Genomic DNA, 24,609 nt, shown 5'->3' on the forward strand with positions numbered 1-24,609 from the left:
TATGCTACCGTGGGTTGCCGTGTGTTACCGTGTGTTGCAGTGAGTTGCTGTATGCTACCGTGGGTTGCCGTGTGTTACCGTATGTTGCCGTGAGTTGCTGTATGCTACCGTGGGTTGCCGTGTGTTACCGTATGTTGCCGTGAGTTGCTGTATGCTACCGTGGGTTGCCGTGTGTTACCGTATGTTGCCGTGAGTTGCTGTATGCTACCGTGGGTTGCCGTGTGTTACCGTGTGTTGCAGTGAGTTGCTGTATGCTGCCGTGGGTTGCAGTGAGTTGCTGTATGCTGCCGTGGGTTGCCGTGTGTTACCGTGTGTTACCGTGTGTTGCAGTGAGTTGCTGTATGCTACCGTGGGTTGCCGTGTGTTACCGTGTGTTGCAGTGAGTTGCCGTATGTTACCGTGTGTTGCAGTGAGTTGCTGTATGCTGCCGTGGGTTGCCGTGTGTTACCGTGTGTTACCGTGTGTTGCAGTGAGTTGCTGTATGCTGCCGTGGGTTGCCGTGGGTTGCCGTGTGTTACCGTGTGTTGCAGTGAGTTACTGTATGCTACCGTGGGTTGCCGTGTGTTACCGTGTGTTGCAGTGAGTTGCTGTATGCTACCGTGGGTTGCCGTGTGTTACCGTGTGTTGCAGTGAGTTGCTGTATGCTACCGTGGGTTGCCGTGTGTTACCGTGTGTTGCAGTGAGTTGCTGTATGCTACCGTGAGTTGCCGTGTGTTACCATGTGTTGCCATGAGATGTTTCACAGGTCCGTTAGGGTCTGATAAGGTGTGATTGTGCCAGATGCCCCTGGCATTCCCAAAACCACGGTAACCTGGCAGTGCGGAGAGAAATGGCAGAGGAGGGTGCAGTAAGAGAGAGAGAGCGGGGTGAAGGAGAGAGAGAGCGGAGTGAAGGAGAGAGAGAGCGGAGTGAAGGAGAGAGAGAGCGGAGTGAAGGAGAGAGAGAGCGGGGTGAAGGAGAGAGAGAGCAGGGTGAAGGAGAGAGAGGAGAGAACGGGGTGAAGGAGAGAGAGGAGAGAACGGGGTGAAGGAGAGAGAGAGAGCGGAGTGAAGGAGAGAGAGAGAACGGGGTGAAGGAGAGAGAGGAGAGAACGGGGTGAAGGAGAGAGAGAGCGGAGTGAAGGAGAGAGAGAGCGGGGTGAAGGAGAGAGAGAGCGGGGTGAAGGAGAGAGAGGAGAGAACGGGGTGAAGGAGAGAGAGAGCGGAGTGAAGGAGAGAGAGAGCGGGGTGAAGGAGAGAGAGAGCGGGGTGAAGGAGAGAGAGGAGAGAACGGGGTGAAGGAGAGAGAGAGAGCGGGGTGAAGGAGAGAGCGAGCGGGGTGAAGGAGAGAGAACGGGGTGAAGGAGAGAGAGAGCGGGGTGAAGGAGAGAGAGAGCGGGGTGAAGGAGAGAGAGAACGGGGTGAAGGAGAGAGAGAGAGCGGGGTGAAGGAGAGAGAGGAGAGAGCAGGTTGAAGGAGAGAGAGAGAACGGGGTGAAGGAGAGAGAGAGCGGGGTGAAGGAGAGAGAGGAGAGAACGGGGTGAAGGAGAGAGAGAGAGCGGGGTGAAGGAGAGAGCAAGCGGGGTGAAGGAGAGAGAGAGAGCGGGGTGAAGGAGAGAGAGGAGAGAGCGGGTTGAAGGAGAGAGAGAGAACGGGGTGAAGGAGAGAGAGGAGAGAACGGGGTGAAGGAGAGAGAGAGAGCGGGGTGAAGGAGAGAGAGAGCGGGGTGAAGGAGAGAGAGAGCGGGGTGAAGGAGAGAGAGGAGAGAGCAGGGTGAAGGAGAGAGAGGAGAGAGCAGGGTGAAGGAGAGAGAGGAGAGAGCGGGGTGAAGGAGAGAGAGGAGAGAACGGGGTGAAGGAGAGAGAGGAGAGAGCAGGGTGAAGGAGAGAGAGAGCGGGGTGAAGGAGAGAGAGAACGGGGTGAAGGAGAGAGAGAGAGCGGGGTGAAGGAGAGAGAGAGAGCGGGGTGAAGGAGAGAGAGAGAGCGGGGTGAAGGAGAGAGAACAGGGTGAAGGAGAGAGAGAGCGGGGTGAAGGACAGAGAGAGCGGGGTGAAGGAGAGAGAGGAGAGAGTGGGGTGAAGGAGAGAGAGGAGAGAGCGGGGTGAAGGAGAGAGAGAGCGGGGTGAAGGAGAGAGAGCGGGGTGAATGAGAGCAGCCATGACTACAGTGAGCGAGGCTGAGGGGAAGATAGCAAAGAGAGGTAGTGAAGAGAAGAAAAATGGAGAGAGACTGAACCAAGGATGAGAAAAAGGATATAAGAGGGGGTTATTTTCATTAGTAAGATCTTTAGAGTGGAACAAACCCAGTGATGGCACAGCACCTGTTTCAGGTATGGTGCGCAGGTGTGCTTCGGTTGAGAATGAAGGGGTTCAGAGGGGTTCAGAGGAAGCTTCTCCACAGTGCATCTCTCTTCAGTTAAAGAAGATCCCTGTGATCATGCGGATTTCAGAGAAGCCAGATATGAAACATCCTCTGGCTTCAAACAGTTTTTTTCACTTTTCCTTCATGTTTCCATGACGGATGCAAATTTAGTCCAGTGATCTGTGATTCTGGCTGTGCAGCACAGGGAGAGCAGGGTAATTACCAGAATTACGGGGCCATTTTTGGGTAAAATTTTACTCTTTGTTGTTATTTTCGTACCGTGCTCACAGGTTACAGGGTAATTACCAAACATGGTTGCATTTTCAGCATGGTCATTACCAGCTGTGTTTACAAGTAAGCACACAGCAGTTGTTTTTGTGTGTATGTGTGTGTGTGTCCATGAATGTGTGAGTATTAATTGCAAACTAGAAATGAGATAAATAATTCAAATATTCTAATATTCAATAATCACATCAGTAATCAACTACTTTGATCAGTATTTGAATGCTTGTAATACATAGAAATGCAGGGTTGTGTTTCTCCTCATCAGAATTCATGAAACAGAGCCTGTTAGAACTGTTATAAAATCATAAATCGATGCTGTGTTACTCATTTGCCTGTCTGAGAGGGACTGAATGCAGATCTCTTTACAGTGAGTCATTGTTTACCCTGAACTTTTCCTACAAAGTTTCTTCTCACAAATATTATATCTTTGGAGCCACAGAATATTGGAATATGAAATTAACTGAAGTGTACATCCATGTTACAAACTCAGCACTGGTAGCTGTTTTAGTTTGGGAAAGTGCAAACACCCTCCTCAGATGAGTTTGCACAGTCACCAGGCAAGGAATCCAGTCACAACTTTGACCAACCGTATAATTGTAGAGTTAACAGTTGGCAGATTGACAATCACTGAAAGAGTCTTATAGGAGTACACTGTATTTATTGTAGGAATGCGCTATTATATAGGAGTACACTATACCATATTGTAGGAGTACACTTGTATAGTATTGCACAATACTGTATCATAGAATTACACTGTAGCATTGATATCTGGCACTAAACACTGATATCCGAGCACATTGTGACATTATATCATACTGTTCACTTCCAAAAACTGATCTGTAACAGCAAGTAGGGGACTGTAGTGTGGTGTAGTGGTAAGGAGCAGCAGGGTGGTGTAGTGGTAAGGAGCAGCAGTATGGTGTAGTGGTAAGGAGCAGCAGGGTGGTGTAGTGGTAAGGAGCAACAGTGTGGTGTAGCGGTAAGGAGCAGCAGTGTGGTGTGGCGGTAAGGAGCAGCAGTGTGGAGTAGCGGTAAGGAGCAGCAGTGTGGAGTAGCAGTAAGGAGCAGCAGTGTGGTGTATAAGTATAAAGCAGCAGTGTGGAGTAATGGTAAATAGCTGCAACACTACGTATTGCTACTCTACTGAATTAGCTTACAGTTTCAGACTTCTGCCAAATCATGGTGCAAGGCTACAGCTATAGTGTCTCTGGCTGGATCCTCAGTTTGGTAATGCCTATAATTCGGTTTGCGTAAATATAGTTATGCTAATAAAGCTGTCTGGTAGGTGGCAGTCCTTTTATCTTTTCTCTATAAAACTTCCTATTGCATTTCAAACACAAATTGCTAAACCAGTACCAAAAGATAGCTATAATTAATGCAATACCTTAACTATTGGACAAACCTGGCTAGCTTGGGAGTTCTTCCTCTAGCAAAGCCAAAAATCTTAGGCCTGTTCGGTTTCCAGTTGAGTTGGCAGAAACGGTGATGATGCCTTATGGTGTTTCACGTTTCCTTCTGGTGTGGAGACGTTGTGTACGTTTTTTTGTGCAACGTGATCTAATTCGCTTGTTAGAAGACTAAGTGACTAAATGTTCTTTTTTTCTAAAAGCTCCTGCCAAATGACAGACAGTCAGGGAAATTGTTTGCAACGCTTTTCATTTTGTTCGTTTTTGGCCTCTGAATAATTATTCTGCCCCAGAAAGGCACGTGTTTGGATGGCTCGTTTTATGGAGGCTTTTAACAGAGGCGCATAATTGTCAGTGCACTTTTAAAAGCACTGCAGGAGCAAGGTGGATTTCTGAATGAATTTATTCACCATCCATGCTGAATGCTCTCCCTTTACGAGGACTTCTGTAGGTCATTTCCCGTTGCCAGATACAGGTGTCTAACATGAGCAAAGCTGCTCTTCTTTGGTAGATTAAGTGAACTTTGGGCCAAACCGTCCTCAGTCTCTGATAATTCAAACAGACGTAGCACTGGCTTAATGAGTGTTAAAGGAGAGGTGACCGTTCTATCTGCTGTCCATAACTATGCACATTTTGCTAACAAAATGAACATTACATCTGGAACTATGCCAGGCTGGGTATGATTTTGCATATTTTAAGCAGTGTGATCAGGTTTCACCACAGGGCTCAAACAGAAATTCATTATGAGTGTTAATTTTCTGAACTTCATGCCTTTATGGACTTTGTTAACTTCAATTATCCTGATATTGTTGATTTATAATTCATAATAGTTTATAATATAATATTTTTTCTGTTTACTGCACACATATTTGGTTTATATAAATAGATTTTTATATGAATCTGATACAACGTATTGTGACCAGGTAGACTTGGGTGTACGTCGGCTGTTGGATCACACGGCTGGTGCACCTGGTTTATTAAGGAAGCCTAACAGTAAATCCTTGATTTCCTGAAATGAGCAGATTTGAACTTATTTTGAATGAACTTGTTACTGTACACTTGAGTGCGAGGGGGGTGGGGCGAGGGTGGAGTTAGGGGCGGGGTTCAGGCAGTCAGCCTGTAGGAACCTGAGGAACCTGAGGAAATGCAATGAAAACAGAAACAGTAATTCAGATGGGCTCTGGGCACACACACTCCTGACCAGGTGCAGTGGAGTATGAGACCATGGCCTGAGAGGGCATTGGCAGGTGTGTGTGATTATGAGACTGACTTACATCCCCCAGGAGTCTCTTGCAGGGTTTACTCCAGCTTCCCTGACAGCCTGCTGGCATTATGGGAGGGACTCATTGCCTTTAAGAAACATGGTCCACCAGACACTGTTGCCATGGTGGAAAGGGTATGATGAAAGTTTAGAAAGTACTGAAACTGTTAAACTAGGACTGTCTTGATGGAAAGCTTGCAGGTAAGTTTGCAGAACATATTCTCGGGAAGTTGAAATTCATGCTGGTAAAACGGTAAAAATGGTTTGCATGATAACACAATGACATTCATATCTTGACCTTTTTAAAGTTTCACACTCAGCTCAGTCGGTGGAGGTATGCACTGATCTGTGACCTAAAGACCGAGGTGCATGCCAAACCACGGAGTTAGCAAATCCATTACACTCCCACAATCCACTTTCCCTCACCGCTGTCCTATCAGTGCATGTGGAAATAGAACTATAACTGTCCAATCATGTTTCTCGTCAGCGATGCAGCGGTGATTCTGTGTCCCTCTCTCCCCTGTGTCTGCTGAGGGAAAGGCAGAGGGTATGTGTGAGTGTGTGTGTGTGTGTGTTGGGGGGGGGGGGGGGGGGGGGTGCTGGTTAACCATATTGGAGATGTTGTCATATGAAAGCAGACAGCAGTATTGGAGACCTGTGCACCTGCCATGGTAAATTTGATTGTTTCATTTAGCCCGTCTTGTCTGGGAGCGTCGGGTCCCAGACTGCATAATCGCAGCCTTTTCCTAGCGTCTGGCATGTAGCCCACAATCTCTTACAGGTGCCCCTTGCCATTAACAGGGGATACCCTTTACAGATCCCCTTAGATGGGGAAATCTACTAACATTTAAAGGGAATTTATTCCTGAAGCAGTTTTAGCATATGAGCAATGTAATATTATAATAGGAAAGTGAATAATACCAATGTCTATTAATATCTATGTCTATTAAGTCTGTGGGGCAGCAGTGTACCATAGTGGTAAGGAGCAGGACTCGTAACCGAAAGGTTGCCAGTTCAATTCCCTGCTGGGGCACTGCTGTTGGGTAGCGTAAAAATTGTAACCTATGTAAGTTGCTCAGGATAAAAGCGTCTTCTAAATGCCAATAATGTAATGTAATTAGCTTTTCAGTCTAAGATTTACACCTCAGATCATGTTACTCTCCTTTAATCAGGCTCCTTTTTTAAAGTTCAGAATGATTTCAGTGTGTTGTGCCTTGGGGCACATATGTATTTAATTTTTAGATCTACGTGTTCTCTTAAAGGGGCAGAGAGAGAAGGACTCAACGGTCAATAAAAAAGCCATCAGAAAATAAAAGCACAAATAAGAGTCCTTACAGCGTGGCTCTATGGCCATTCCCAAAAGTTTACAGCCAGCAGTGAACGAGCATCTCCTGGTTTAAATGCTCCCGTCTTTCTTTTCTTTCCTCTCTTTCACAGACTGTCTGCTCAGGCTTGTCCCCTAATGGATTGAATTTATTTTGACTCTAATGTCGCTTGATCTATCAGCCCTCCCTCTGTGAGCGTGGCGGCCGTCAGGCCTGGCGTGAGTCTGCGTTAATCTCATCCACACCGTTTCCCCTTCACATCCAGCACACAATTACCCAAGCTGCAAAGCAGCCAATTAAGTCCAGTGCTGCTGCCTGTTGTTATTTGTTTTGGTGACAGATCTCTCAGAAAGGACGGAGTGAAGGATGCTGCTGGTTCATCGCAGCACAGTCCAGTGACTGTCAGCTGAAGGAGAACTTAAAGGCGAGCAGCGGATGTCAGAGGATGTGCAGAGTGAAAGATGTTTTTCCACATCAGTTATTCACCGCGGTGTGTGGGTGTGTGTTGTTTATTAAGGCCCATGATATACGATAAGACATCCAACCTCAAAAGGCTGTGTGTGTCCCCTCCCTCAATCCCTGCCCCCCTTACACACACACACACACACAGTGACCTCTGAATCCCACACACACATTGATGTGGAGCGCTGTAACCATTAAACGCTTCTGAACACGTACATAAATCAGGGCTTCAGAAACAAAAGGAGCCCATCACCTTGGATATATCACCCCAGAGAGCGGCGCACGGAGGAAGGCCAGAGAGCGGCGCACGGAGGAAGGCCAGAGAGCGGTGCGTGGAGGAGTGCAAGGGCACGTCCCGGGCAACACAGAATGACATCACAGGGCAGTCCAGATCATGTGACTGAATCAGCCCTGACCCCTGACCCCTGAAGCACTGGGAGAGCAGACTGGACCTTGATGTCACATAGCACCTCTGTCTCTCTCAATGTGATGAGTAGAGGTTTAGCAGGTGCTGCTAATGCATCAGGGCTTTGTGGTTGTGACGCCCTGCATGTATACGAGCAAGTGGCTTACTGCTGTTTGCAAAAGGCCTGCTCTCCAGCACCTGACAGACTGCGGGATGTGCCTGGAAGTTCAAGGGCTCTCCAGATGAGTTTGTCCTCTGAAATGGCATATTATCTTATGCCAGTAAAGGTCTTTCCTGCCGGGGTGGTGGTTGTTTTGTTGCCGAAACATCACATGGGCACCCTCTCGTGCGGAATCTTAGATGAGGTGAGGAATAGCAGGGTTTGGTTCAGTGTCACTGTTGGGCCTGCTTGATTCAACATGTCTGGAGGCTTTTTCACTCCTAACCTTAGGATTTCCGCTTGTATATTAAGCTTGCTACATCCTCTGTTCCCCCACAGGGGGGATGTAGCATGTCAGATGCAGTCCTCTGATACAGCTGAGTGTGACCAACAGTGATTTTCCACACTGAAAGTCCCATAGTGCATTGCAGTGGAGTGGATGCCCAGTGGAGGATAGGAGCATCTCCACTGAGTAACCTACAGGGGGCAGTCATGATGCAGTCCATTTTCAGATGAGCTTGTCATTTCAAAAGTCATGTTTTAGTCAGTGTTATATAGTTTTCAGATGCTTCAACCATATCATCAGGTACATGAGAGATGAGAGAGAAATGAGAGAAAAGGATGCATGCCATTGTGCCATCGAATGTCTGTACTCCTTGCTACCCACGATGCACCTGTTCTAGCAGACCAGAAAGAAAAGGGAAGATCATCGACTCTATTTCAGCTCCCCTCTTTCACGTTTTTGGAGGTTAGCGATTCCTACAGCAGAGTAACCCCTGTCAATCTCAACTTTGGTCTCCTGAGAACCTGCCGACAGCAAACTGTTCCTGACTCTCTGGGAGGCTCTGCAGGTGTCGCTCTCCTGGCTGCAGGTGAGGGAGACTCTCGGTGTTTTCTGCAGGTTCTGTTTTTTAGCCACACGTCAGGTAAACCCCGCCCTATTCCAGTTCTAATGGACTTCCACAACGCCTACAGCTTGACCGAACCTTAGCACTCTCTCCTTTGAAGAGTGACACATCCACCATGATACAATTTTCATAAGCCTCTGATTCTTGTGATTGTACTGTATGCTGGCCAGTTTGTGAGTTTGCATTGGTTTGTGAAATGTTTTTAAACATTTTAAGTGTTTATTCTCTCATGAGAGATTCAGCACGATGCAGTGTGATATAAGTTGCACCACCATAATCAGCTGTTTTTTTCTTCTCCCTCCGTCTCTCACTATTTTTCCTCTCTGTCTCTCTGTAATCCTCTGTCAATACCTCTAAATACCACAAGTGGCTTATCAAAGACCAGTGTAGTTTAGTTCATCGAATCAAAAGCGGGGGCTGTTAATCAAACAGCAGCACAGGCAGAGCGCCGTCTCGCAGAGGCTCCGCACGGCTCCCGGCGGCAGGAGCGGCGAGATCGGCCCTGATCGACAGCCCGACCAGGACACACCGAGGACCCGGGTCTCGCTGTAATTAACACCCCTCCCCCCACCCCCCGCTTTGCGAGATCTAACCCCACCTTGCTGCACTGCAGAGCGGCCTATCGACTGCGTCGGTAACAGCTTTTTGCTCAGTTTGTAAAGAGGACCGTCGGGGGCCACAGTTAAACGAGATAACCGAGACAATTTGAAACGGCTGCATCTCCAATTTCCTTTGACGTCCCCGGGGTAATATTTCAAGCCCTGACAGGCGAGTCCTGTAGCGACTTGGCGGAAAAAAAACAGCAGAGGCATCCAGAAGCATTCTTTTTATTCGGCGTTATCTGTCGAGTTCTGTGCGCCTTTGACAGAGAAGGTCAGCGTGACTGTGTGATTCCTCCTCCTCTGGTTTTAACACGGAGACCGCCGCACCCCTGTGGCCTGGGGAGGGGTTCAGCCTCCCTGGGTGGACTAAGGACAGTGAAGGCTCAGACTGCTGGAGCTGGCTCAGGCAGGCCAAACTGAAAAAAAAATCTAAAGAATAGAGTGGGACATATTAAATAAAGCTTGCATTCTTCATCAAGAAGACAAAGACTGCCTGTGATTATCTGTGTTTTTTGCAGGAATGTAATCCAGTCAGCATTCATATGCACCCCAGCTGCATGTGACGATAATTAAATATTAAACACAGGCTCTACCAGCATATTACCACATTATCAAAAACACTTACCGTACATATGAGGGAGGCAGCAGCAGGAAAACTGCTCGTTATTCTCAGAAAAAGGCTGTGCAGTGCATCAGGATATGTCGTAACTGTGCAGTGTGTAAGGCTGCTTTGTGAGGGTGTTGTAAGGCTGTGCTGTTGCACTCTGAGCCCACAGGAAGAGGCCCGGGGGAGATCTCTGTGCAGTCACTGTGGAGCTGGGAGGCACCATGGGCACCTGTGTGTGTGAATACAGGTGTATATATAGTCCATATAATGTAATCTATCTGTTCAGTGGCATACAGGTGTTCTCCTTATTCACAGCCCTGGGAAGGACAGTGTCTGTGACTCTATGAAACAGCAGGTGACAGAGGTGAGGAGCAGGCCCTGTAGCCAAAAGGTTGCTGGTTTGACACCCAGCTGGAGTGTTGCTGTTGAACCTTTGGGCAGTTAACCCCACACTATTGCAATACGTATTCACGTGTACAAGTGTGTGGCATATAAACAATGTGACTTGATTTGTGTAAATGCAGTCTGATAAGAAAATAAATAATTACCACAGCAATCTGTCCCATCTCCCCATCCTTTTTATTTATATCTAATCCAATACCAAGGACTCTCACTGCACAGCTATGTCCTAACCGAGGGAATTGTAATATCCTGCAGCTGGAGATTCTGTATCTATATTTCATATCCTCGTACGACGTTCTCAGGAGGTCTTGCCTACATAACAAAGACTGCAGGGACATTTGGGTAAATATTCCACCCAGTTAGACTCATAGTTTTACTGGTTTGAGTGGGTGGGTGACGTGCTCGCTGTTAATAACTGCATTACAATTACAACTGAAACAAAGGAAATTCCCAAAGCTGTGTGAGTTCCTCACAGAGAGAGCTGTCAATGCACGGAAGTATAGCTGCTCATGGTAATGTGACCTCATTTCTCATTTGCATCAGGTTGTTGGGAATTCAGATTCCAGAGATCACAGCTCTTGCCTGCTGTGAGGGATGAGGGATTTTTGCACCTTATTTTTGCTGGTCAGGATTTTATTGCTATATTGGCCAATTTCAACAGTTTTTGTAGTTATTATACGTTTGGTAGCTAGCTTAAATTCATACGCAATAAAGATTGAGGCTATTTCTTTATTTATGTATTCAGACATGTCCAACTGGCTGCAGTAGCATCATTTATTGCTTGTACACTTGGAAATATTTGGAATCCAAGTGTAAATTTTCTCTGCTTTGCATTTATTTCACTTTATTCATGCATTAATTGCACTTACTTTGCCAGCATGGTCCTCTCAGTAGAAGTGTTACTGCTGAGCAGGGAATCTTTGATTGTCTTAAAACTGGCTACCATGAAAAGATGTTGTTTTTGGCAGAGTGTGATGAAGTTGCGGCCATAGAGACAGGAGAGAATGGAAGTATTGTTATGGAGGGTGGTGTGCGGACTAGTGAATAAGCCAAAGCAAGAGTAAGTGCGTTTGGACTGCTGGTCGTTAGGAAGTTCCTAAAGCAGCTGGGTGGGTGTATATGTCACTAATATGACTGCAGCTTCCATCCTAATAAAACCGTTGTGGTGTTTGTTTAAATGCTGTGAGCTGAACGGTCTTTCAGATGTATTACCTTTTACAGGCCGGACCAGGTGGTTTGCCAAATGCTTGCTTTGGGATGATCTCTCTGAAGGCAGCTGCTTTCAGGACAAAAAGCGAAACAATGTTACCAGCACTACTCTGTGAGCAACAGAAAATACGCTGAAGCGCACACATAAAGATGTGGCGTGGTTTACACTGTAGGAGAGTGTAAGAATTACGTTGCAGGTGTAGCTGGCTGAGGGCTGAGGATTTTTTTTTGGAGCTCTCTCTGTTTCTGCAGTCTGTAAGGGAGCGGTTGAGCTCCTTTATTAGGCTGTGATTCATTATTCAGCACTATAATTAGGCTTAAAGTCCAAGCAAGGATAGCATGTCCTCTGCTGTAAGGCAGGTTTGAGCAGAATAATGCAGAGTCTGGGAGTGTGCTGTCCTGTTTAATGCATGAGGCCTGCGTCCACACCGGGCGACCGGCGTGCAAACGGCGCTCAGAAACCGGGCGACCGGTGTGCAAACGGCGCTCAGAAACCGGGCGACCGGCGTGCAAACGCCGCTCAGAAACAGAACAGCGTGCAAACGCCGCTCAGAAACAGAACAGCGTGCACACGCCGCTCAGAAACCGGGCGACCGACGTGCACACGGCGCTCAGAAACCGGGCGACCGGCGTGCAAACGGCGCTCAGAAACCGGGCGACCGACGTGCACACGGCGCTCAGAAACCGGGCGACCGGCGTGCACACGCCGCTCAGAAACCGGGCGACCGGCGTGCAAACGGCGCTCAGAAACCGGGCGACCGGCATGCAAACGCCACTCAGAAACCGGGCGACCGGCGTGCAAACGGTGCTCAGAAACCGGGCGACCGGCGTGCAAACGGTGCTCAGAAACCGGGCGACCGGCGTGCAAACGGTGCTCAGAAACCGGGCGACCGGTGTGCAAACGCCGCTCAGAAACCGGGCGACCGGTGTGCAAACGGTGCTCAGAAACCGGGCGACCGGTGTGCAAACGCCGCGCAGAAACCGGGCGACCGGTGTGCACACGCCGCTCAGAAACCGGGCGACCGGTGTGCAAACGGCGCTCAGAAACCGGGCGACCGGTGTGCAAACGCCGCGCAGAAACCGGGCGACCAGCATGCAAACGCCGCTCAGAAACAGAACAGCGTGCAAACGCCGCTCAGAAACCGGGCGACCAGCGTGCAAACGGCGCTCAGAAACCGGGTGACCGGCGTGCAAACGCCGCTCAGAAACCGCCAGCACGGGAATCCACTGTGTGATGTGTCACGTGTCCGGATCCATTTACGACACCATAGCTGGAGATGCGGTGTGTTTGTGCCGTGCATATGGGTGTGTGTTGCCGGGGGGGCGTTTGAGTGCCGCATGCTCTCTAATGAAAGCTGCCTGACCCCCACTGCTCACGATGACAGCTGTGATGAATGAAACATTCACAGCTTAATATCTGGCAGATAGGCTTATATATTCTGCACAAACGCATGCACACACATGCATGCACACACTCATACAGTGCACACAAACGCACACACACACTCATACAGTACACACACACGCTTAGGCTTTATGTCTGTCTTTTAGTCTTGCATGATTTCACATGCTTTCTATCTCTATCTCTCTCACAAACACACATACATTCACACACACTAACACTTTTCACTCACACATTCGCACATTCACACATAAACAAGGTCTCAAACACATCTATGTATACACTCACACACACACACACTCACACTCACTGGGGACTGGCAGGCTTTTGCTGACAGCTGAGGGCAGGAGTCTGGCCTATGGCAGATGTTTCCATGGAGATGGTTGTAACAGTATGATTACAATATTTGAAGTTGAGTGTTAATTACACCAGTGCATTCTAACTCATGTTATGTTGACCATCACTTATAAAGAACATTTTAGTGATGTAGGTTTAAAATTAGCAAATTTAGTTTAATTTTAATTAACCAGATTTACAATGATGAATTTTCTAGTGTTACTGAAAATACCTGGGAATGAAGAAGTGGCCAGTTAGTGCCTTTTATGCATTTCAGGGACTGCCAATTTATTGAAATGTTCTGGTATTTGCCGTGTCACCGTGAGCCCTGTACATGCAGTGCAGCATCAGCCCGGTTCCATTAGCTGTGATATCACATCATAAATAATGTATCAGTGTGTCCATAGCAAATGCATGTCTCTCCATGTAAAATGAAAGGAGTGTTGACTATATATGTGTGTGTCTGTATGTGTGTGTGTGTGTGTGTGTGTGTGTATGTGTGTGTATATGTGTATATGTGTATATGTGTATATGTGTGTGTACGTGTGTATGTGTGTGTGTGTGTGTGTGTGTGTGTGTGTGTGTGTGTGTGTGTGTGTGTGTGTGTATAGTGCAGCTATAGCGTTCCCCTCTTTTTGGGGTCTTTGACGGTTGGTAGCTTTGGGTTGTGTCCCATGCATATAGGAGGGCTTACCCCTTTCAGCCATAAGAGTTGCTGAATTTACGGCCCCCATAAAGTGGCCCCGCACCCCCCCCCCCCATCCCCCCCCCAGGCAGGGTCCTGGAGATGCAGGCTGGCTGATATAAATAAGCTCTTTAATGGCGGTCTCGTGGATGGCTTGGAGTGTGAGTGATTGATTGATCCGTTCCTTCTCCCATCCCAGTCTATAAATCCGCCGCTGTTTGGCGCCGTTTTTGGCCCTGCTTCACCGCCTTGGGCCTCCTCTCCCAGGGGCGTGGGGGGTGCGGGGGGGGGCAGTAACTACCTGCAGGTTTTTTTTTTCTTTAAATTTTGCACATTTTCATCTTTTCAGTGGCAGATAACACAGCAGACAGAGCGTCTTTTTTAGACTTTGTGTAAAGTGTCAGCAGAGGAACTTTCCGGAACTTTCCCTAAACTCTGGGATGAGGCTGGCAGCTGGGGAGAGGCTCTCTGAGGACAGACGCAGTGGGCGTGCTCGCTGGGGACATCCTGTCAGAGGCCTGACACTGTGACAGAGGGACAGTGTCTGACAAGAAAGAGTGTGAGGGTACAGCGTGACCCCCAGAGGTCACGCTAACGGGCCTGTTGGAGCGTAGCATCATGGGAAGTGGTATTGTGTGGTGAGGAGATTGCAATGAGACGCTGACCCCTGTGACACACCTTTCCCCCTCCCCCACCACCTGCCAGCCCTTCAGCTCAGACTCCTGGCGGCTTTCCATCACATGGCTTTTTGAACCCTGATGATTCCTGGTTCAACAGCAAGACCCGCTCTTTCTGCAAGTCGTCCCCCTCTGAACGACAGCGCAGTAAAAGACCGACTGCGCATCTGCGCTGCAGGGACCGGGCAGCTGGTTTAGCAAGTGGCCAGACTGCGCAGAGCTGCGCAGATTAGAGTGGTGAACGCAGGCCGCCTCCGGGATTGTTTTCCTCTCGTCACTAGAAAGAACCAGAGGCCGTTATGTAAGAAACTAGAACACGAACAGAACGTCGAAGACCACCTCAGTGTCCTTCCTCCACAGTTTTCCTTCTCTCCTTTAAAAATATTTCTTAAAACAGCTGCCTGGAATGTGTTTAGGCTAAACGTGTGAAGGTGTAACACCTGATATGCGTTCGTGATGGACTGGCCAGGTTCCTCTCATATTAGAATGCGTGCTGTTTGTGCCTGATCTGTCAGCACTGCTCACCTCTTCCCCTCTGAATCAGAACAGCGCCCACACACTCTCATAATGACATTAATCAGGAAGTCAAATTCAGCTGTTAGCTGTGATGGTTGTCACCAGCCTTTCTCCTGACAGCAGCTGATATACATGTTACCATTGTGCAATATGTCTGCTGTGCCAGTGTCATTTTTCCACTCCCTCTCTCCTCTGGATTGCCTTCTTCCCCAAAAATCCAATAAAAAGCTGCTTTCTGTGTTCACGACACCTTCCGTCACAGTGCTGTTTGCATACTTCATTTAGCAAAAAAAAAAAAAAAAAAAAATCCCAGCAAAGTAATTTAAATGTTTCAGCATTAAATGAAAGCCACTGAACATTTCTCATTAAGGTCTTGAAGGGGATTTAATAAGTGTAAATGAAGTGCATGTAAAAGTAGGCACTTGAGGGGGGAAAACACTCTCGTAAACAGACTGAGCATGGAGCCAGCTACCAAAGTTTCTCAGGTTTGGCGTCGAATATCGCTTAATCGAAGCAATCAGTGAGTCCAACAAGTTGCCTAACAACGGTCTTTTGCTGCTTTAGAGGCCATAGGATAGGATCACAGCTTGAAACATGCAGGTGCTCTGCGAAGTGTTATTAACCAGCTCACCTGCTCCATCCTAAACCTGAACTAGGGAATCTTTGTAGTGCTCGCATGTGATATTGGAGTTCTGTGTGTTTGAATGTATCGCACCTGTATTTGTATTTGCAGCATTGTATTTACAGTAGCAGTGATTATGGCGGCAGTGTAGCATAGCGGTAAGGAGCAGGGTTTGTAACTGAAAGGCTGCTGGCTCATTTTTACCCGCTGGGGCACTGCTGCTGTACTCTTGGGCAGGGTACTTAATCCACAACTGCCTCGTTAAATATCCAGCTGAGTAAATGAATACTATGTAATTGTAACATATGTAAGTCGCTCTAGATAAGAGTGTCTGCTAAATGACAGTAATGTGTGTAATAATGTAATAATGTAATAATGTGATGCCAGCACCGTGAGAGAGACGGAGGCCCATTCGGATGTGCACGTCTGTGTTCAGCATTCTCTGTTACTCCTGTAAATTTATTAGATGCACTTTGCATGCTTAATGCTAAATGACTAAATGTAATGTAAACGGAGGCCCTATCAGGCTGTGCTCGGACCTCTCCCTGTGCTCTCTTTTAAACCCCATGGTGTTTTATGGTTGGCCACCCTGACTGACTGTGTGGTGACCCTGTTTGTTTCAGGCGGACTGCGGGGGGCCTCTATTGTGGACTCTCTGGACACCCTCTACATCATGGGACTGATGGACGAGTTCCAGGAGGCCAAGGAGTGGGTGCAGAACAACCTGGACCTCAACTCGGTAAGAGGCTAACTGCTAACCAAGCCCTCCCATTGGCTGACAGCACTCTCCCTTTCTAGTAATTGAGCTCTCCCATTGGCCCATTGCACTCTCCTTTTCTGCTGATTGAGCTCTCTCATTGGCCCTTTGCACTCTCCTTTTCTACTGATTTTTTCTATTGGAGACCTCCCACTGCCTTACAGCATTCCTCCTTTCCATGAACTAAGCCCTCGTGACACTCCTCCTATCTGCTAACGCAGCCCTCCCATTGGCTCACATCACTCCCCTGTGGAGCATTGCACAGTTTCATAGACCTCTTGCTTTCCTCCTGTTTTTTGTTTCCCCAAACCTCCCCGGTTTAGTTTGCACAAATACCTCCTGCTTAGTTACCGATTTCAAGCTGTTCAGCAGCTTAGCCAGCGCTCTCATCCGGCACTCGAGAAGTTTGCCTGAAAGAATCAGTTTCTAGTGGGCATTTCCGCACGGAGGGGACCCCTCGGGCCGGCAGCAGTGTGGAGCAGCCTTTTGATGGAGTTGTTTTGTGTGTTTCTGAGGCTTGGGGGGTGACTCTGGGTTTAATGAACACAGGGGAGAGGGCAGCCTCTTGAATGAGAGACTCTGCTATAATGGACTCGTTGTGTGAGCTGGGAAAGGGGGGCCGTGCCAGCTCAGAGTGGGGGTACAGAGGGGTCGCGCGTGGCTGCCAGGCGGAGCGTCTTTGTGCTCATTGGTGCTCGCGGTCACCCCACTGTTTCGGGTCGTGTGATGCCTCGCTGTCTCAGGATTGGCCCTGCTGGAGACAGTCCTCCTCCTTTTTAGCTGTCCTGCGCTTGTTTATTTTTATGCATGGATATCTTGATTGGGAAGCAGCGTCAAAGATAGCCGCAGCGCACAGCCTTTTCCACTCAGCTAAGCTTCACTTCCTCTCAGCTCTGTCTCTGTCTTACTCTCCAACCGCCACCGAGTTTCAGCAATGTTCTCTTTTTTGTTGTATTTTTTTAGTCATACAGGAAGGAATATTGTAAGCGCGCCATTGTATTAAACATAATTCCTATTAACCAAACATACATGGAAGACACTGAGGCATCGAAATACATATCTCCCCCATGACCATGACACGGCATACGCATGAATCACAGTCCCCCCTGTTCCTGCTGTATGGCTCATTCCATACCTGTCAGGGTGTGTGTGTGTGTGTGTGTGTGTGTGTGTGTGTGTGTGTGTGTGTGTGTGTGTGTGTGTGTGTGTGTGTGTGTGAGTGTGAGTGTGAGTGTGAGTGTGAGTGTGAGTGTGAGTGTGAGTGTGAGTGTGAGTGTGAGTGTGAGTGTGAGTGTGAGAGTGTGTGTGAGAGTGTGTGTGAGAGTGTGTGTGAGAGTGTGAGTGTGAGTGTGAGTGTGAGTGTGTGTGTGTGTGTGTGTGTGTGTATGTGTGTGTGAGTGTGATTCATGAGGGGGTGAATCCCCCCCCCCGAGGAGGGGCCGGCGCAGGACTGCAGGGCAGAGCCCCCCCTCTGACAGCAGGACAGATTAAGCAGGTAATCACGAAGGGCAGTGCTACAGGTCCTGCAGTGTCAGCAGACCAACCCCTCCCTCCCCCTTCTCTCTCTCTGACCCTCTCTTGCTCTCTCTCTCTCTCTTTCTGTCACTCTCTCTCTCTCTCCCTCCCTCTCTCTGTTTCCCTCTCCCTTTCTCTCTCTGACTCTCTTTCTTTCTTTTTTCTCTTTCTGTTCCTCCCTTTCTCTCCCTTTCTCTCTGTCTCTCTTCCCCTTGCTCTCTTTCTCTCTTTTTCTGTGCTCCTTTCTGTCACCCCCTCCCTTTTTCTCACGTATCTCAGGATACAGCGTGGCTGCATTAGCATGATAGGAGTTATCCAGTGTTGCTGCAGCATTCTTGGGCATGAACATATAGGTCACCTCTCCCTACACACACACACCCTTTCAAAGTGAAACAGGAAAGTATAAATAAGAAAACTACAGAAAAACACAAAAGTACAAAACCAGTATTTTTGTATCTGTCTTCTCCCTTGTTTCCCTCTTTCCCTCATTGTGACCTGTCTCTCTTTTCAGTGCCTGTCTCTCTTTCTTATCCCCCTTGTCTCATTCTTTCCCTTTCCCTTTCTCCCTCTCATCTCTCCGAGTCCCTTCCCTCCGGTGTGTCTCTCTGTCTCTCTAGCGCCCTCTCTCTGGCAGTAGTGGAAGTGTCCCTTTGTGGCCTCGGCCAGCAGGGCTGTGTGAGGGAGAGGTTAGCCGAGTCTGCTGCAGGCTGCTGTACGTCAGGGCTGTGTGAGGGAGAGGTTTGCCGGGTCTGGTGCAGGCTGCTGTACGTCAGCGCTGACAGTGCGCTAAAGCCGCGTAATGGCAGCGTGAGGAATGGCTGCCAGGATCTGCTCTGCTGTCATAAAGCCTCGCCCGGCAGATTTACGGGCTGGCCCGGGAGTGCGATCGATCGCTCGCTGCTCTCCCGTCAGCTGGAGCGCCCGCTTTTCCCTCGATTCGGGAGAGAAAGCTGCGCTGCTCCCAGCGCTGTGCTCCCTCTCTGCCTCCCAGAGAACCAATCAGATTTTGGGTGTGTGCCGGTTCACCATCCAAAGGGAGGAAAAGGGATAGATTAAAGACAGCATGTCTGTATAACTCTCAGGTTGTGCCGCTGCTACTGCGATCTTCCCATTTTAAACCTGTTATATCCTGCAGCCAATCTCTGAGATCGATGCTTCATACGCAAAAACCAGAGGCTGGCATTGTGGCATTCCTCCAGTCTGAATGCCCTTAATTAATGTTTAATAACTGTCTCTGCGAGAGGATCATTTTGCCTCAAAAGTGCTGCTTCATACCTGCTGCCTGTCGGGGAAGGTGAACTTCTGGCCGCTGTGATTTTTTCGGAGCTGTGGAGATGGGTGTGAGGTCAGCAGAGGAGTGGAGTAGGGAAGTCTCCTTTCAGCTGGGAATAGTTGGCTGTTACCAGCTTTTCCTCAGAGGAGGTGAAGGCTGGGTCTTGTTAGACGTGTGTTGGATTTGTCTCCAAAAGAACTTTGTGCATGAGCAGAATCCACAATGAGATTTTGATCGCTAACTCTTGCCAGGAATACTAAGCTAACAGCAGCTTTGAAATGGGGGATGGAGCTTGGGGTGGGGGGGATTGGGAGGTGGGAGTGGGATTTTGCCTGGCATGGTGAGTTTTTTTTCTATACCTTTTTGGTCCACATAAATTAATCTGCTCAATAAAATACATTTCCCTCTTGCTTTGAAAAAAAATAAACAGACTAATTTAGGTGCTTTTAAAGGGAAAGTAATTTAATCAAACTGCTCCTTTTTTTACCTCTCTAATTGCACAGAGGTTCAGCGCAAGGCCTGGCTTCCGTGCACCGCGTCTCTCTGAAGGATAATCGCTGCACACTCTGCCCACCGGCTCCATTTCCCTATTACCGCTCTGATTTGATTGTGCCGTTTCCTCTTTCTCGTTTTCCTCCTGCGCTTCCCCCTCCCTCTTTACGCCCCTGAAACTGTTGATGCGAAATGACATCGTTGATTAGATTTTGGGCGCGCGCCGGCTTTGCCGGCCCGGCGTCGTGCCGGCTCGTCACGGTGATTGGCAGAAATATTAAAACAGTGAAACGTCCCTGCCGGCCTCCTGAAGGGCCATAATGAAATGCACAGGCTTAATCCCTTTTAATTGCTCATCACAGATTCAGGTGAGGGCCCTCTCCGCCGTCAGGTGCTCTGCTCATTCGGAGAGCTGGGCTGCAGTCAGGCAAACCCAGGGCCTGGCTGCCTGGCTCTGCTCGCGAAGACAGAACACAAACAACTGAATTTTCTCATCCTCCGTGGGGTAACGGAGCGTCTCGGGAAAGAGGAGTGAAGCTGAGAGTTTCTCCTCACTGAACCCCTGCAAAGCTGTTCGCTTTCCGCATACGAAGAGAACACCCTGGGTTATGAAAGTGGCCCTTTTTCGTCTGCGGAAGGTCTCCTGTCCAAAGCCGTCTTAGCAGAGAAAATGAAAAAGGATTTATGAGCTCTTGGAGGAGCTGCGATAGTGGAGATGACGGCTCCATCCCCATCGCTCACCGCGGACTTGCTCACCACGAACAGCGTCAGAGAGAGGCCTGGATCTATAGGGGAGCGTGCACTGCCTTCTGGGAGGAAAGACAGGCACTGTCTCTGAGAACCGTCCCCACATTCCTCAGGGACCAAGGGGACAAAGTCCTCACAGCATCTCTGGCCAGCTTTGGTTTCAGAGATAGTTTAGCCTTTTATCGGGCAAATGGCCTGTGGCAGCAGGTATTGAGGGAAGTCTCCTTTCTGATGTCCAGAGTCATTTGCTTCCTTCTAACGTCCGTTGCCAGATGCTCCTGTCAAATGTCGAGTGTCATATGTGCTACACAGCAGAGGAGACAGACATGTGAAGCAGCTGGTGGGGGCAGGGAGAGAGAGGAGAAGGGGGGGGGCGCTGTGGAGAGAGTCGGCACCCTCTCGAGGTTGGCTTGCCCCCTCAGTGAGCATGTGGAGGAACCATCTGGCCCATACTGGCGCCTGGGGAAGACTTTAGACGTGACACACACAAACCTCCCCTCTGCACTCCTGCACTCTGCAAAGTCCTGCACTTTCTCCTGTCCTCGTTTTGTGGCTGCCAAACCATCTCCCCAGGCGGTTGCCACCTTTTTCTTTAGGTCACCCACAGATTATTTGCCCCAAGGGTTTCTGGGAAATTAGCCCTAGCTCGCAGGCATGAGACTGGTGTGATCCAGGTCAGGGCAGAAAATCGAAGCTGTTTACTGATCATCTTCCCCATCCTCTCAGCCACAGCCCTCCTGGGGCCCCTCCCACTGCCCAGGCCTCTCTGCTGCCAGAGGGGATGTCCCTTCCCATGATTCCACGGGGCAGAGCCTGGCCTGTTTATGGCCAAGAGGGGGGTCATTCTGTTGCCTTTTTGGTGCTAGAATCTTGTAAAAAAAATGTACGATGCAACAGTCAAAATGAGAGAACGACGAAGCCCACAGGAAATGTGTAAGCGCTGTTGATTTTACTTGTTGAGGAAAAACTACAGAAATCAATCTTTTTTTTTTTCCTGAGGAGGGCGGGAAGGGGAGGAACAATATGTGCAGGGCTGCTGGCATTTTCAGTCCGTTCGCAATCGATGCAAATGAGCCTCGCTAACACACCTACAGAGGAACTGTGGCACTGCTGCACCACTGCAAGGCTGCCGCTGTCGATAAAGTTTTCAAACTGGCCCCGGAATGTTCTTCTCACGGCACAGCACACATCAGCAAACAAAACAGGAGCCCCTTCAAGGAGAGTCGATCGGGCTGGCTGAGGACTCCTGAAACCCAGCTTTAAGCTCGAACAGCGGCCCAGACCGCAGCCCCAGAGAATGACAGCGCTTTCTGCCTCTACCCCAGGTTCTGATTTCTCTGCTGGAGGTATTGATTACTTCAGGGACTTTGAATAACTTTTTGTTTCGCGTCCTCTTCAGGTGCTGGTTCAAAGGCCTCCGAAAACTAAGGACTATGGATCCATAGCACAGAGGCTGTCTGTCCTTGTCTGACATGTTTGTATTTATGTTTTGCATTTAAATATTTACATTTACATTTATTTATTTAGCAATATTAACTATCAAATATTAATAACAGTGATGACAGTAATAACAACAACAACAATACTGACGTTACAGTACAACAAAAAAATAAAATCAAAAAGCAGAGAATCTAAATAATAGTAAACCAAAAACATATTTATACAAAAAAATAAAACTAGTAGCACAAGCACTAAACTAAAGTTGAGTAAAATGAAATTCAAGAAGTAACTTCCAAAGAATTACAAGTGAAACTAAGGGGCAGACAAGGGGCCGAAGGAACAGCTCGGGTGTGAGGGTGTGGGGGTGTGTGTGTGTGTGTGTGGGGGGGGGGGGGGGGGGGGGGGGGGGTATTCACAGCCCAGGCTCCCTCCCCCTCTGGTATCACGTCTGTTTTGGCAGCACACCAAGCAGCCCCAGATGAAGCTGATGGACTGCACTGTGCAGAGATTATCAGAGCACTCTGGGATAGACCACGCGACACAAGACACATTACGCATGCAGGGACAGGTTCCATATAATATAATATAATATAATATAATATAATATTTCAACAACAGCATGTTATAACATTTACAACAATATTACAGTTATTATTGTAACATTGTGTAATATACACTGGTGTCTTTATTTGATTGCATCCCTTAGGACATGTGCAGGTAGCCAGCTGTGTTCCTGGGAGACAGGATAGGGGTGGGTTTGTGTCAGGGCTGGAGGAGTGTGTTTCTCTCAGACACAGCCACAGAGTGCCTACACGGAGGCGTAAACCAGGGCAGGAGACGGATCATAAACACCTGCGTCGCCTCGTGGAAAACACAGCCAGAAAACGGCTCCAACAGGAGCCATTAGAGAGAAATAGTGTGTTTCCAGACTTTTAAGATTTCACTGCTGTCCAGGCCCGGGGAGATTTCTCTCCTAAATCTTTCTTGAAAGAGGAAGAGACAAAGGGCTGACTCATAAGGCTACTGGGGACTAGCAAGTGGGAAGTGGAGATTGGATGATGGCAGATTCGCACCTTGGACAGCGGGGACAGGGGTCTGGAGACTCACTGGCTCTGGCGTGACCTCGCTTGACACTGTGGTCCATTCTGCGACAATGTCCGCCTATTAGCAGGGGCTTGCATTTCAGCAGGGTTTTTGATCTGTTGCTTAGCAGACAGCTGTATCCAGAGCAACTCGCATAGCATACAGTTTTACATGTTATCCACTTACACAGCCTGGTATTGATCCAAGCGATTGATTTTAAGCTTGTTACCCAATGGTCCAACAGCAGCAGCCCATTGAACCTCAGGGTTAGTAACCCTGCTTCTTACCACTGTACCCCCCACTTCCCCTTTATCAGCAATGCAGGTTCTGTGTGGTCCCAATGAGAGGCCCTCAGCACTGTGCACCTGCACGTGAGACGACTTCGGGTGATCCTCAGGTAGGGGCATGACGGGAATCCAGGCATGGTCGAAAGGCTCTGTGGGCAGATGCAAATGGCAAAGAAACCGTGACCAAAACGTGATCGTATAGATCCAGTTCAGACCAAGTCTAGTTTATTTTCAAAGATTGTAAGAAATGCAGGCAGGTTTCAACGTACCCCACCTGGTGAAACAGTGAGTTAAGATTATTAAGATAAAACTGATGAACTGCTAATTGAATCGTCGCTGTGAGTAAAAATAGCACACGGTCTGTGATGGAAAATAAACCCATAGCAGTCTGAGACCTGCTTATTGGTAAGACTGATAGGTATTCATTAGGAAGGGGCTGCAGTCAGACAACTGAGTCGGATAAATGCTGCTCTCCACTCCAGGTCAGGAGAGGTCGGTCTCCTCTCCAGCACAGCCTCTCATTTTTGGATTACACCGTGGGATGCAGACGTTCGCGGTGAAATATTCTAACTCTTTCAGTCTCAGCCGGTGCAGTGTGGTAAGCAAACGCAAAGCTCTCGGCGTGCGGACGTTATGTGGATGTCTCAGCAGGACAGCGCTGATGATCCGTCAGATTTCCCCTCTCTCGGTCCTGTATGACAGAGCTGGGCATCACCAGCCTGGTACCTCCCCCAAGGCTCGGATCCAGCAGGCCTCAGTTCTCTGGGAACCAGAAATCGATTACCCCTCTGTAACCCAGAGCAACCCTCACATCTCATTCAAATCCAGTACTCTGTTTAAAGGTGTGAATTTAAAAGTTTAAACCAAGGACTGACTACAGTCGCTTAAATTATTTTTTAAGATGAAAAAAAAGCAGTGAAAAATGGATATCCGGCTTTTCCCCTTGGTGAATAAACAGTGTGTTCTGGATGAGAGCCGGAGGAAAATCAGCCTTCTTGTTTTTCCCTGGAAATTATACAGCAAAAATGCCAAGCAGCCAGCCTACTTTCAGAATAACTGCATGATTCTGGTATTTGCTGGCCATAGCTCAGTGGAGGCTGCAGTGAGCTGCGTAATACCTGCCTGTGAGCTCCCAGTCTCCTCCCTCTCCTGGTAGGCGTGGTCCACTCCGTTTCATTTCCTCCTTTGAATGCCTTATTCGCTTCCTCTGTTTGTCTGCTATGTGTCTCCCTCCTCATCACCCTTTTCATTTCTCCCACTTTCCATCCTCTCCTGGGTCTGCACCTCCTCCTCCTCCTCCCTCTCCTCTACCCTCTGGCTGATTTCTCCTGTTTCCACCCCCTCTCCTGCCTCCATAGGCTCCTGCTGTATCTGGAGCTCTGTGTTCATTCACAGGAGGGTCCAG

The 24,609-nt window shown here is 48.6% G+C and overlaps 1 protein-coding gene across 2 annotated transcripts in view; it reads left to right on the forward strand.

The window, feature by feature from the left end:
* Nucleotides 1-24,609, forward strand: part of LOC118784909 (mannosyl-oligosaccharide 1,2-alpha-mannosidase IC) — a 165,812-nt gene that overhangs the window by 86,522 nt on the left and 54,681 nt on the right. For both annotated transcript variants that reach the window (XM_036539386.1, XM_036539387.1), the window contains exon 3: nucleotides 16,234-16,349. In XM_036539386.1, coding sequence (XP_036395279.1) covers nucleotides 16,234-16,349 — 116 coding nt within the window. The remainder of the gene's footprint in view (nucleotides 1-16,233; nucleotides 16,350-24,609) is intronic.

This window comes from Megalops cyprinoides, chromosome 10 (genome assembly GCF_013368585.1).
Source record: "Megalops cyprinoides isolate fMegCyp1 chromosome 10, fMegCyp1.pri, whole genome shotgun sequence".
Classification (NCBI taxonomy): Eukaryota; Metazoa; Chordata; class Actinopteri; order Elopiformes; family Megalopidae; genus Megalops; species Megalops cyprinoides.